The sequence below is a fragment of the Bos taurus genome, chromosome 19 (genome assembly GCF_002263795.3).
Source record: "Bos taurus isolate L1 Dominette 01449 registration number 42190680 breed Hereford chromosome 19, ARS-UCD2.0, whole genome shotgun sequence".
NCBI lineage: Eukaryota > Metazoa > Chordata > Mammalia > Artiodactyla > Bovidae > Bos > Bos taurus.
Window position 1 is genome coordinate 29,364,582 of NC_037346.1, and position 13,123 is coordinate 29,377,704.

The window sequence follows — 13,123 nt, forward strand, 5'->3', positions numbered from 1 at the left end:
CACTCATTTGTGGATGTGACTGGTGATGGAAGTACAGTTTGATGCTATAAAGAGCAATATTGCACAGGAACCTGGAATGTTAGGTCCATGAATCAAGGCAAATTGGAAGTGGTCAAACAGGAGATGGCAAGAGTGAACATCGACATTTTAGGAATCAGTGAACTAAAACAGACTGGAATGGGTGAATTTAACTCAGATGACCATTATATGTACTACTGTGGGCAAGAATCCCTTATAACAAATGGAGTAGCCCTCATAGTCAATAAAAGAGTCCAAAATGTAGTACTTGGATGCAATCTCAAAAATAATAGAATGATCTCTGTTCATTTCCAAGGCAAACCATTCAATATCACAGTAATCCAAGGCTATGCCCTGACCAATAATGCTGAAGAACCTGAAGTTGAATGGTTCTACGAACACCTACAAGACCTTCTAGAACTAACACTCCAAAAAGATGTCCTTTTCATTATAGGGGACTGGAATGCAAAAGTAGGAAGTCAAGAAACACCTGGAGTAACAGGCAAATTTGGTCTTGGAATACAGAATGAAGCAGGGCAAAGGCTAATAGAGTTTTGCCAAGAGAACACACTGATCATAGCAAACACCCTCTTCCAACAACACAAGAGAAGACTCTACACATGGACATCACCAGATGGTCAACACCACAATCATATTGATTATGTTCTTTGCAGCCAAAGATGGAGAAGCTCTACAGAGTCAGCAAAAACAAGACTGGGAGCTGACTGTGGTTCAGATCATGAACTCCTTATTGCCAAATTCAGACTTAAGTTGAAGAAAGTAGGGAAAACCATTAGACCACTCAGGTATGACCTAAATCAAATCCCTTATGATTATACAGTGGAAGAGACAAATAGATTCAAGGGATTAGATTTGACAGAATGCCTGAATAACTATGGATGGAGGTTTGTGACATTGTACAGGAGGCAGTGATCAAGACCATCCCCAAGAAAAAGAAATGCAAAAAGGCAAAATGGTTGTCTGAGGAGGCTTTACAAATAGCTGTGAAAAGAAGAGAAGTGAAAGGCAAAGGAGAAAAGGAAAGATATACCCATCTGAATGCAGAGTTCCAAAGAATAGCAAGATAAGAAAGCCTTCCTCAGTGATCCGTGCAAAGAAATAGGGGAAAACAATAGAATGGGAAAGACTAGAGATCTTTTCAAGAAAATTAGAGATAGCAAGGGAACATTTCATGCAAAGATGGGCACAATAAAGTACAGAAATGGTATGGACCTAATAGAAGCAGAAGATATTAAGAAGAGGTGGCAAGAATACACAGAAGAACTATACAAAAAAGATCTTCATGACCCAGATAATCATGATGGTATGATCACTCACCTAGAGGCAGACATCCTGGAATGCAAAGTCAAGTGGGCATTAGGAAGCATCACTATGAGCAAAGCTAGTGGAGGTGATAGAATTCCAGTTGAGCTATTTCAAATCCTAAAAGATGATGCTGTGAAAGTGCTGCACTCAATATGCCAGCAAATTTGGAAAACTCAGCAGTGGCTGAGAACAGGACTGGAAAAGGTCAGTTTTCATTCCAATCCCAAAGAAAGGCAATGCCAAAGAATGCTCAAACTACCACACAATTACACTCATCATACATGCTAGCAAAGTAATGCTCAAAATTCTCCAAGCAAGGCTTCAACAGTATGTGAACCGTGAACTTACAAATGTTCAAGCTTGTTTTAGAAAAGGCAGAGGAACCAGGGATCAAATTGCCAACATCCATTGTATCATTGAAAAAGTGAGAGAGTTCCAGAAAACATCTACTTCTGCTTTATTGACTATGCCAAATCCTTTGACTGTGGGGAGCACAACAAACTGTGGAAAATTCTTCAAGAGATGGATATACCAAACCACCTGACCTGCCTCCTGAGAAAACTGTGTGCAGGTCAGGAAGCAACAGTTAGAACTGGACATGGAACAATAGACTGGTTCCAAATCAGGAAAGGAGTACGTCAAGGCTGTACATTGTCACCTTGCTTATTTAACTTATTTGCAGAGCACATCATGAAAAACACTGGGCTGGGTGAAGCACAAGCTGGAATCAAGATTACTGGGAGAAATATCAATAACGTCAGATATGCAAATAATACCACACTTCTGGCAGAAAGTGAAGCAGTAAAGAGCCTCTTGATGAAGGTGAAAGAGGAGAGTGAAAAAGTTGGCTTAAAACTCAACATTCAGAAAACTAAGATCATGGCATCTGGTCCAATCACTTCATGGCAAATAGATGGGGAAACAGGGGAAACAATGACAGACTTTAATATTTTGGGCACCAAAATCACTGCAGATGGTAACTGCAGCCATGAAATTAAAAGACACTTTCCCCTTGGAAGAAAAGTTATGACCAACCTCGACAGCATATTAAAAATCAGAGACATTACTTTGCCAACAAAGGTTCATCTAGTCAAAGCTATGGTTTTTCCAGTAGTCATGTATGGATGTGAAAGTTGGACTACAAAGAAAGCTGAGTGCTGAAGAATTGATGCTTTTAAATTGTGATGTTGGAGAAGACCCTTGAGAGTCCCTTGGACTACAAGGAGATCCAACTAGTCAATACTAAAGGAAATCAGTTATGAATGTTCATTGGAAGGACTGATGTTGAAGCTGAAACTCCAATATTGGCCACCTGATGTGAAGAACTGACTCATTTGAAAAGACCCTGATGCTGGGAAAGATTGAACGCAGGAGGCAAATGGGACAACAGAGGATGAGATGGCTGGATGGCATCACCGACTCAATGGACATGGGTTTGGGTGGACTCTGGGAGTTGGTGATGGACAGGGAAGCCTGGCGTGCTGCATTCAACGGGGTTTCAAAGGGTCAGACACGACTGAGCGACTGAACTGAACTGAACCAGGTGAAGAATTGATATTCTAAGAGAGTTTGCAGCAATGTGCAGGGATGGATTTGAAACAGGTCTGGATGTGTCTGGGGAGCTGATGGTACAGACCAGGTCTGTGTCAGTAGGACGGTATTGCAGAGGGAGGCACTCCAGGGTGGCACTCCCTTGTGAGGGAGGGAGAATCAGCATAAGAAACTGAGGGAGGGGAGATTCTGAGGCCCTAGAATCCGTATCCCACCCCAGCTGGTGCATGTCTGTGTCCTAGGAGCGGGTGGCTACAGATAAAGAGAGAAAGAACTCTGGCTAAAAGCTAAAAGGACGCCGGTGAAAGCATTACTAGAGAACGCAGTCTCTTGGAGACACCTGTCCCCCTCCGTTCTGGCCATAGGTAAACCACTGCCCTGAATGTTCTCCTTGGGAGGGGGGAGCAACGGCAGCCCTTGACAGCTGGGGTCTCCTGTGAGGACCTGAGATATTACTTTGGGAATTTTTAGAATTCCTTAGGAGGGCCTTGGCTTCTCTGGTGGCTCAGACAGTAAAGAATCCACCTGCAATGCAGGAGCCCAGGGTTTGATCCCTAGTTGGGAAGATCACCTGAAAAAGGGAATGGCCACCCACTCCAGGATTCTTGCCTGGAAAATTTCATGGATAGAGGAGGCTGGCGGGCTACAGTTCATGGAATCACAGAGAGGAGAACATGATTGAGTGGCCAACACAACAGGAGGGACTTTCGGGAGGTGGCGGGGTGCTGGGACGCCTTGTGTCAGTCACTAAGCTTCCTGCCCAGGTGGTAAAGGCTGGAGAAACCTGGTGAGGAAACCTGGTTAAAAATATACAATAGCCAGACTGACGTTAACTGAAGTTTATTGATCATGAGCATTTTCTCCTTGCCTTAAAAACAATCAGCATCACCTGGAAATGGCAGAAAATGAAGGCCAGGGAGCTGGGCCCTGGACAGGGCCCCTGGGCTATTGGATAAGACCCTTCTCTAAAAGCTCTTACAGCTTCCGAGAGGGTGGAGCCACTCAGGGGTAGAGATGTACTACACTGAGATGTATTTTAGTTAAAAATGTAAGTTCAGGGTTGGGCAGATCTGGGTTCAGACAGTTGTTTACAAACTGTCTTCAGGCAAATTGTGAGTTTTTATTTCCCTAAGACTCAGCTTCTACCTTTATGAAATGGGGGCAACAGTGGGGCCAATCCTAGAGGTTTTGTTGATGCTTAAAGGAGACGATGCAGGCAAAGCTTTTTTCAGTTCCTAGCACATGTAAGGGAGAAGGCAATGGCACCCCACTCCAGTACTCTTGCCTAGAAACTCCCATGGACAGAGGAGCCTGGTAGGCTACAGTCCATGGGGTCGCGAAGAGTTGGACACGACTGAGCGACTTCACTTTCACTTTTCACTTTCAAGCATTGGAGAAAGAAATGGCGACCCACTCCAGTGTTCTTTCCTGGAGAATCCCAGGGACGGCGGAGCCTGGTGGGCTGCTGTCTATGGGGTCTCACAGAGTCGGACACAACTGAAGCGACTTAGCAGCAGCAGCAGCAGCAGCAGCACATGTAAGTGCTCAATGCACTTAGTTATATTTGACTCTGGAGATGCTCCCCAGGGCTAAAGGCCAGAGGCCTGACAGGTGTGCTTCCTGTGAGCCCAAGGGCAGATAGACGGGGGAATGGGGCAGCTACTGCAGAGTGGGGCTGAATTTTCCTGCTTTAGACTTTTCTGTGTTTTCTAGATTTTCTTAAAGAACCATGTAGATGGTCTTGTATCCTGAAGACTTTGAACAATAACTTATCCATTATCCATGCAAACGTTATACCCTGAAAGGCTGCAGAATGGAACTGAAGGCCTGTTTTGGAGAACTTTCAGTTATTCCCATTTCTGGAGTTTTCTGAAGTGGGGGCAGGGTGCCATCTGTACAAATTCTCCAAGATCTTGGGTCTAATCACTGAGCATCCTTTTGTCCCAGCTTCTTTATGAGATCATGGATGCCTCCCAGTTCATAAATTCAACAATTCCTCACTTAAGTAAATAAACACACAGAATACTTACATCAGTGGCCAACAGCTCCTCACTGTCATCAATACTGGCCACGGTGACCTCTCCCTGGCTCACGAAGGGGAAGTCAAAGGGGTTGGTTGAAATGAGAAGCAGGTCTGTGGAGCAGGAAGATCCCTTTAGCGTCTAATGCACAAATGACTCTGGGATTTTTCCAATGAGACTGGTTTGGAAGATAAGAATTGTAACTAAGGAAACTTACCGATGAGTTCTGGCTTCTTGTTGGACATGATTTGGTAAAAAATATGATAGCTTCTCTCACTGGATAATTGAAATGTCACCCTGGATTTTTCTAAGAGATCTAAGGTAACAAAAAGCAATATGATTTTTGTGTTCCCCAGGAGATGACCCTGGGGCCAAATTCAAGGTGTGTGTTTGGACTCACAGGTTTCAATGTCTGCTGATGCCAGCTTTCCTGTGGCTCCAAAGTGAATCCGAATGAACTTCCCCTGTCCAACGACAGATTGACAAACACCAAGGTTATTCTGGGCTTCCCTGGTGGCTCAGACAGTGAAGAATCTGTCTGCTATGCGGGAGACCTGGGTTCAATCCCTGGGCCGGGAAGATCCCTTGTAGAAGGGAAGGGCTACCCACTCCAGTATTCTTGCCTGGAGAGTCCCATGGACAGAGGAGCCTGATGGGCTACAGTCCATGGGGTCGCAAAGAGAACCACTGAGAGACTGACACGTGGCCATTCTATTTGCATGGTATTGTTGCAGCCTCTGTTAGGTGAGACTGTGGATGGTGGGACATGTAGGGTCAGCAAGGGTGATGCCAGAAGCCTGAGGACTTCCTTCTCTCCATTTGCTTGGCATCCGGTCCCCCCACCAGCTCAGCCAAGCCTCAGATAGCTCTGCCCAAAGCCCATGGCTCTGTCCCTTTAGCTCTGGGGATGCCTGTGAGCTCCCTCTCAACTCTCTCTTGGGACCACCTCTCACCTGACTGCCTCCTTGGTCTCTGTCTTGCTCAAACTCTCCATAACATCTTTGCATTGATAACCTGGTTGGAATAACTAACTTCTTTTTTGCCTCTGGGTGCTACTTCTGAGATTTCTTGCCTCATATCCCCTTACTGTTTACTACAGGCAAACCTAGCTCCCAGGAGGAGCTGGCTCCCTAAAGACCCACTCAGCACCTGGGTTCACTCAGTTTGGGGTAGTCAGAGGTGAAATTACATATAGTATATATATGTGTGTGTGTGTGTGTGTGTGTGTGTGTGTGTGAATGTACACGTGTGTATGTGTGTGTATATTCCCTCCTTACATTGTTCATTAAATTGGTCTCTGCCATTCTGTGAGCAGATTCGAGGGCAAAAATACTGCCTTGCTTGTTCACCCACAGACGCTGGAATCTACTGTACTCAGTGATATTCTCAGTATTTTCTGAATGAAGCCTAAAGCAGAGCTAATGAAGGATCAGCCAAGGTTTATGTGAATTATGTGTTGGGTTCTCAGGAGTTTTAGCTCCTTAATGGAAGTGCCTTTGGGCACTTGCTCCTCTGGCCAGTGAAATTTGATAGAAGACTGGATATTTGTTTATTTGCCAATGTCGGAGGTAAATGCCTCTTTGGTTGAGCTAATTCTAAGTGAAATGTTGAAGGATGGGACATAGCCTTCGATTTAAATTTTTCCCCAATTTTTGATCTCTGCTGCCTTCACCAGGTTTTTCGTCCTGCTGACTTGGAGAAGGTCAATTCTGCTAACTAACTTCACACTAAGGTTTTCATGGCTAGTAAGTCAGTGGATGTTGCTCAATGGACTTCTGCATTTTAAAATGATTCCACTCCAAAAGACCAATTATTGCATAAAGAAATTGCTCTGTACTTGTGGAATTTGAGTCATTGTGATTTCAGGATGCTCTTGGGCGTGTATGTGCGTGCTAAGTAGCTTCAGCTGTGTCTGACTCTTTGTGACCCCCATGGACTGTAGCCTGCCACGCTCCTCTGTTCATGGGATTCTCCAGGAAAGCATACTGGAGGGGGTTGCTGTGCCTTCGTCCAGGGGATCTTGCCAACCCAGGGATCGAACCCACTTCTCTTGTGTCTCCTGCTGTCAGGTGGATTCTTTACCACTAGTGCCACCTGGGAAGCCCCAGGATGCTCCAAGGTGCTGTTGATTAGTTAGGGAAGCATAGCTAAATCCTCCCTGTGCTGGGAACAAGCCAGCATGTTCTTGGAAGTGTATCAGAATATCCCGGTTGGGCAGCTTGATCTGAATCACTTGAGGGTAGATGAAGCCGGAAATACCCTAGTTTGTGTGGCCATTTTCTCACATCCAGCACCGGAGGAGAGGGTTTGGTTTCTGGGGGCTGTTGACAGTTGGAATGAGTCTTACAAATCTCGAGGAGTTGTCATTCCTCACAGTCTTGGCGTTTCCAAAAGCCTCCAGGAGGGGATTGGCCTGGATGATCTGATCTTCCAGGGTTCCCTAAAAATAATAGAAGAGGAAAAGGGAGGACTTTGGACATCTTCTGAAGTAATTTCTTAGTGACTCTAAAGTATGCTTGCTCTGGGAAGGGATTAGGGAGAGATGTCACACAGTCCAGGCTGGTGGCCGGTGCAGAATGTAGAAGTACCCAGAAGCCTATCTCTACTCTACTGAAGGAGGCTTCAAGGTCTCATCCAAGAAAGGGTTTTAGCACAGCATCACAGTGACTTCTGGCCACACCAGATTCCTGTTTGGAGTACTATCCACTCCATCTCAATTTCCCAGATTGCCTTTTTTCTCTGACAACATTTCATTATAAAATACAGATTTTTGGAGTACAGACCTGTGTTACTGCCTGCACCAGGTCCATTTATATAGATATTTGGGTTCAGAAGTAGAATTTAGACTGTGAGCAACGAAAGTGACCCATATGATAGAAACAGTGATTCTTGAAAATATTTTTAAGTTGCATAAAATATTTCATGAAAATTATTATTTAAAAGCCCTCTTATGGAAAGCAGAATTTTCACTCTCCCCCTTCCATGCATGATTGCTTATCTTTCTGGCTCTCTGGAAACTATTGTCCAGCCCAGTGGTTCTCAAAGTGTGGTCCCTAGACCAGCTGCATGAAGAGTGGGAAAGTGAGAGAAATGCAACCTGCCAGGACTGTGAAGGTGAGATAGGAATTTCAAGCAGAAATCCTGGGCCGGGAGCCTAGCAATCCTCTGAGAACCTCTGGCCTAAACCACTCCTTCTCCAGAGGAGGGTGTGAAGATGGTCAAGGTCATTGGGCTGTTGCTAATGGGGCCTGTGCTAGAGCCTGAGTCCACGAGGTGGAGCCATTTCTTGTCTTGTCCCCTAAGTACTCCCAGGCAAGACCTCTTCCTGTACATCTGTGCTGAGCACAGAGCCCTGCACAGAATACCTAGTGCTCACCCAAGATTTAAGTTGTACTTATTCCAGAAGGCTTCCAGGGGCAGGAGGCTGCTCACCTGCATCTTGCCTGGCTGCTGCTCCTTCTTCTTGTCTCCAGTGACTGCAATTGTTGCAAAGTACTGGATGACACGCTTGGTGTTCACCGTCTTCCCAGCTCCAGATTCTCCACTGTTGATTTAAAAGTGAGATATGCAGACATAGAGAACAGACCCATGGGTGGAAAGAGGCCCAACAGGAGAGGGGAGATGAAAGACAGATGGACCGGAAGTTTTGGATTAGAAGATGCAAACTATTATATGTAGGATGGATAAGCACCTGGGTCCTACCGTATAGCACAGGAAACAATATTTAATATCCTGTGATAAACCATGGGAAAAATATGGAAATATATTGTATATATATAATTGCATATATAAGAATTGTATCTATAAGAATATATACACATATATACCTGAATCACTTTGCTGTACAGGAGAAGTTAACACAACATTGTAAATCAACTATACTTGAATAAAATATATATTTTAAAAAAGTAAGTGAGATAAAGGAGAGTGGAAGGGATGGATGGCCCTCTTCCAAGTCATCCTAGAGCAGACATGGGTTACTCACGTGATGAGGATGGACTGGTTGTCTCGATCTAGAAATACAGAGGGAAGCAGAACAGAATCAATGACCAACCAAGAGGCAGGATGTACAAATAAGGCAACACTGGGTAGGGGTGGGTAGAGCCCCTGAGGTCCAGTTCTGAGTTTGCCATAACTAGTGGTGTGATGATTTGGGTATATCTAATCTTTAGGGCTTCCCTAGTGGCTCAGCAGTAAAGAATCCATCTGCCAAGCAGGAGATGTAGGTTTGATCCTTGGATTGGCAACCTACTCCAGTATTCTTGCCAGGGAAATCCCAAGGACAGAGGAGCCTGGCAGGCTGTAGTCCATGGGGTCACAAAAAGTCAGACATGTCTGAGCAACTAAACATACACAATCTTCTTTGAGACAATTTGTGCAGATTTCCCAAATGTAGGATGTGTAATGTGGGCAGCATGGGACGTGAACAGTGAGTCCCACGGTGTGAAAGTTCTTCACGTTCACAGATCTTTATCTCCTCACTAGCACTTTCTTATCTCCATTTTTAACAACAGCAACCACAAAAACGCAAGTCTCAGACCCAGAACTTGTAAGAATCCATAGCTTTTATTAATAATTCGACTTATGGTTGCTTATTTGTTGTCACTGCATTTTTCTTTTCCTTTTCGCTTTTACTTGAAGGTGACAATGGTTTTCCATTTACAATAGGTTGAATTGCAAAATTCATAGGTTGAGGTCCCAACCCTTAATACCTCAAAATGTGACCTTATTTGGAAATGGGGTCATTGCAGATGTCTTTAAAGATGCAGTCATACTGGAGTAGGTGAGAAGCCTCCGTCATGAGAAGCCTGAGCACCAAAGCTAGAGAATGACCCCTGCTCGCAGCAACTAGAGAAAGCCAGTGTGCAGCAATGAAGACCCAGCACTGCTGCTGCTGCTGCTGCTAAGACATTTCAGTCGTGTCCGACTCTGTGCAACCCCATAGATGGCAGCCCACCAGGCTCCCCCGTCCCTGGGATTCTCCAGGCAAGAACACTGGAGTGGGTTGCCATTGCCTTCTCCAGAAGACCCAGCACAGCCAAAAAGAAATACATAAAAAACGGAAATTACCAGTCAGCATGAACTGATAGGCATTGTCAGAGATGGAGAAGATGTGGGGCGGGGCCTCCTGGCGCTTTTTGCCCCTGTAGGCTGCCACCACCTCGGGGTTGTACACCGGCAGCCACTTGTAGGGGTTGACGGTGACACAGAAGAGACCTGAATATGTCTGCACCATAAAAAAAAGGAATATAATTATTTCATGAGGACATTAATACTGGTTTTCAAAATGTTAACCGCCTGCATGAACAGGGGCCATGAGAACAAACTCACGTAGATCATCCAGGCTGCATAACGCTCTTTGAGGTTGTACAGCACAGCAGGCTCGTGCAGGTGGGTCATCATGGCCATGTCCTCGATCTTGTCAAACTTGGGAGGGTTCATGGGGAACACCTGTTCGCTGTTGAGAGTGAGTGTCTGGATATTGAGAGGAAAGGCAGGTGATGAGTGGGAGAGCTGATGTTCAGTATCCATGGTACCAGTGTGGAGAAAGTGCTGAGGTATTGTGGTGCGATGACCCCATTACCATGGATAGCATCATGGATCATATCTGTGCCCAGAGATGGTCCATAAACACCTGTTCTTGTTGAATCTACGTGTGGTCAAACTGTGTAACCAGCTCTGGTCTGATGCCCCCAAGTCAGTGTGCCATTCTGCACCAGGAGTGGCTTACACCTGTGCAAAGCTGTAGAGCCCTTCAACCTCAGGGTGGCCAGGGGTACTCAGGATGGCCAAGGCCAGAGAAGCTTGTCTCTGTGTACCCCATTTGCTGTGAGTACTACGGTGAGCTCAAGCTTGGAATACTGGAAAGAACTCTTCCAGCATATTTGGTACATCTCCACCTCGATATCTCTATTCACATGGGTCCCTTTGTCTAGAATATCTACACTGAAATTATGTCTAGCTACCTTCAGAGCTCTTCTTAGGTGCTCCCTCATCCATGACCTGTCTCTGCTCTCCCCTGTCTTTTCAAGGCTTCCAGAATTCCTTGCACCTCTGCTCTAATAGTTCAAACATTTGGACTTGGAGTATGGTCCATGGCCATATGGCCATGTATGGCCAAACAGTATTTTGAGACTAATACCTAATTTTCCCTTATCTGTTTTTCCCTCCTTTTAAGCATACAGCTGGCACTCCATTACTCAGGAAAGGTAGAAACTAGTGCATAAAAGAGAAACAGCCAGTAAGGCTTTCTAGTCTTTGCCATAAGCCTATATCCTTAGAAGAGCTTTGAGGGTTTTACTGAAAAAAGGAGGAGATTTGCTGGTAAAGGCCACATCTCTAGAGGAAATTAGGCCCTTCTGCCCCACTGCCCTACACTAAAGAGAGAGACACCCAGAGTAGCACAAGGGAGATGGAAAAATCTGTGAGTCTTGAAGATTCAGGGCTTGCTTCTTAGCAGATCCTTTAGGGGGACAGTGAGACCCAATATGGTATTACTGAAAATGTGGCACAACTCTTGGGAGTGGACCCAATAGTAACTCAAGAAAATTTATTTCTGGCCCTTTTTAAAGAGACTAACATCAGAGGTTAAGTCAACAACAATAGTAATCACCTGTTTTGTATGCTTGGATTTGTGAACTGCGATTTGTACCCGTCATGTACTCTTGATACCTATCCTGGATGATAAACTTTGGGGAAATGGTTACTGAGATTTTCTCACCTTTGCAAAGTGATGGACACTGTGACCTAGATGTGGTAGTTGTCCAGTAAGTACTGAACTGAATAGTGAAAGTGTTAGTCACTCAGTCATGTCTGACTCTGTGTAACCCTATGGACACATGTGCTTGCCAGGCTCCTCTTTATGGAGTTCTCCAGGCAAGCATACTGAGAGGGTAGCCATTCCCTTCTCCGGGGGACCTTCTCAATCTGGAGATCGAACCTGAGTCTCCTGTATTGTAGGCAGATTCTTTACCATCTCAGCCACCTTGAACGGTGCTCTGTAATTCTCTGTAGTAAACTAGACATTGCCTCTGGAGCTCCCTCTCTAAGTCACACCGCAGCCTAGAGAGTTCTATGTGGAATATTCACCAATCCAGCAGCAGTCTTCATCCATCTCTCCCTTCAATAGTCCAACCTCTTTCACCACCGCCTTCCCCTTTCCCCAGAGCAAACCTCACAAAAACTCTCAAAGCTCAAATCCTTGGAGAAAGGAAGAGACAGGGGCAAAGGTGTGTGTCAAAGCAGTGTTCACCTGCCGTGTCACCATAAAGTAGATCAATGGAAGTCTTGTTCTGTTATCAGGTTGCCATGGATCAGCATGCAATTTCTAATATTCTACTCCAGAGGATGAAGGAGGATGCCCACGTTAGCAAGAACGTCTGAGATGAACACTTACCCGGTCATCGAGGGTCTTGACTGTGACTTTGTCGTTTTCCCTGCCCTGGATCATACCCTTCACGTACAATTCCTTATCATCCACTGCAAAGCAGGCTTTCTTGGAGTCGAACGGGCGATTCTGAGCCTCGATTCTTTCCTTCTCTGATTTCCGCAGGTAGGGAGCTGCTTCTCCGAAAATGGCCATCTCCGCATCAGAACTCATGGCTGCAGGGGCTGGGGACACCAGGGCTGCTGAGGCGGGGGCTGAGGGGCCCGGCCTATTATCTCTATTCAAACAGGGGCCAGATTCAAAAGCTCTTGGGATTAACCCAGTTCCTGCGGAATCTAGGCCCAGGTTTGGGGGCCTAGAGCAGGCAAGTGGGGGCAAGCTAAAGGGGATATTTTACTCCAAGAAAAATTTTTGAGGGGTTGCTTTCAACTCTGAGTGTTGATTTTGGAACAGCTCTAAGTCCAGCTCCAAGTGTGGAAGTCTGAACCAATTAGAGGAATCTAAGCTGAGCTCAATAAAAGAGAACTCAGAAAACGCTTCCTTATTCAATATCATATTTGAGCCTCATGATCTCTGTGTCATTCCCAAATCTTAAAGGTGTCTAAGAAGAATGACTGTTGATAAATCCTAGTAGAAATTATCACAATTATGTAATTTGGAAGAGGAAAGTATTTTAATTGTCCTTTCAAATGATTGTGGATATTCTTTTTAGATACTGTACCAAAACTTACACATGATAGTTTCTGTGGTACTTTCTTAAAGGCTAGTCGCAGCATAGAATTGGAAACCACATCAACAAACATTTGGTACCTGTTACCTT

At 45.1% G+C, this 13,123-nt stretch overlaps 1 protein-coding gene across 1 annotated transcript in view; it reads right to left on the reverse strand.

Moving 5' to 3' along the window:
• The window catches only part of MYH13 (myosin heavy chain 13), a 47,494-nt gene extending 34,963 nt beyond the window's left edge, over positions 1-12,531 (reverse strand). Inside the window, exons 1-9 of the mRNA XM_024980790.2 lie at positions 12,313-12,531; positions 10,248-10,391; positions 9,987-10,143; positions 8,902-8,929; positions 8,349-8,460; positions 7,264-7,356; positions 5,317-5,380; positions 5,134-5,232; positions 4,926-5,029 (exon numbers count right to left, since the gene is read on the reverse strand). Coding sequence (XP_024836558.2) covers positions 4,926-5,029; positions 5,134-5,232; positions 5,317-5,380; positions 7,264-7,356; positions 8,349-8,460; positions 8,902-8,929; positions 9,987-10,143; positions 10,248-10,391; positions 12,313-12,516 — 1,005 coding nt within the window. The 5' untranslated portion in view covers positions 12,517-12,531. The remainder of the gene's footprint in view (positions 1-4,925; positions 5,030-5,133; positions 5,233-5,316; positions 5,381-7,263; positions 7,357-8,348; positions 8,461-8,901; positions 8,930-9,986; positions 10,144-10,247; positions 10,392-12,312) is intronic.
• Between the last annotated feature and the right edge of the window lie 592 nt (positions 12,532-13,123).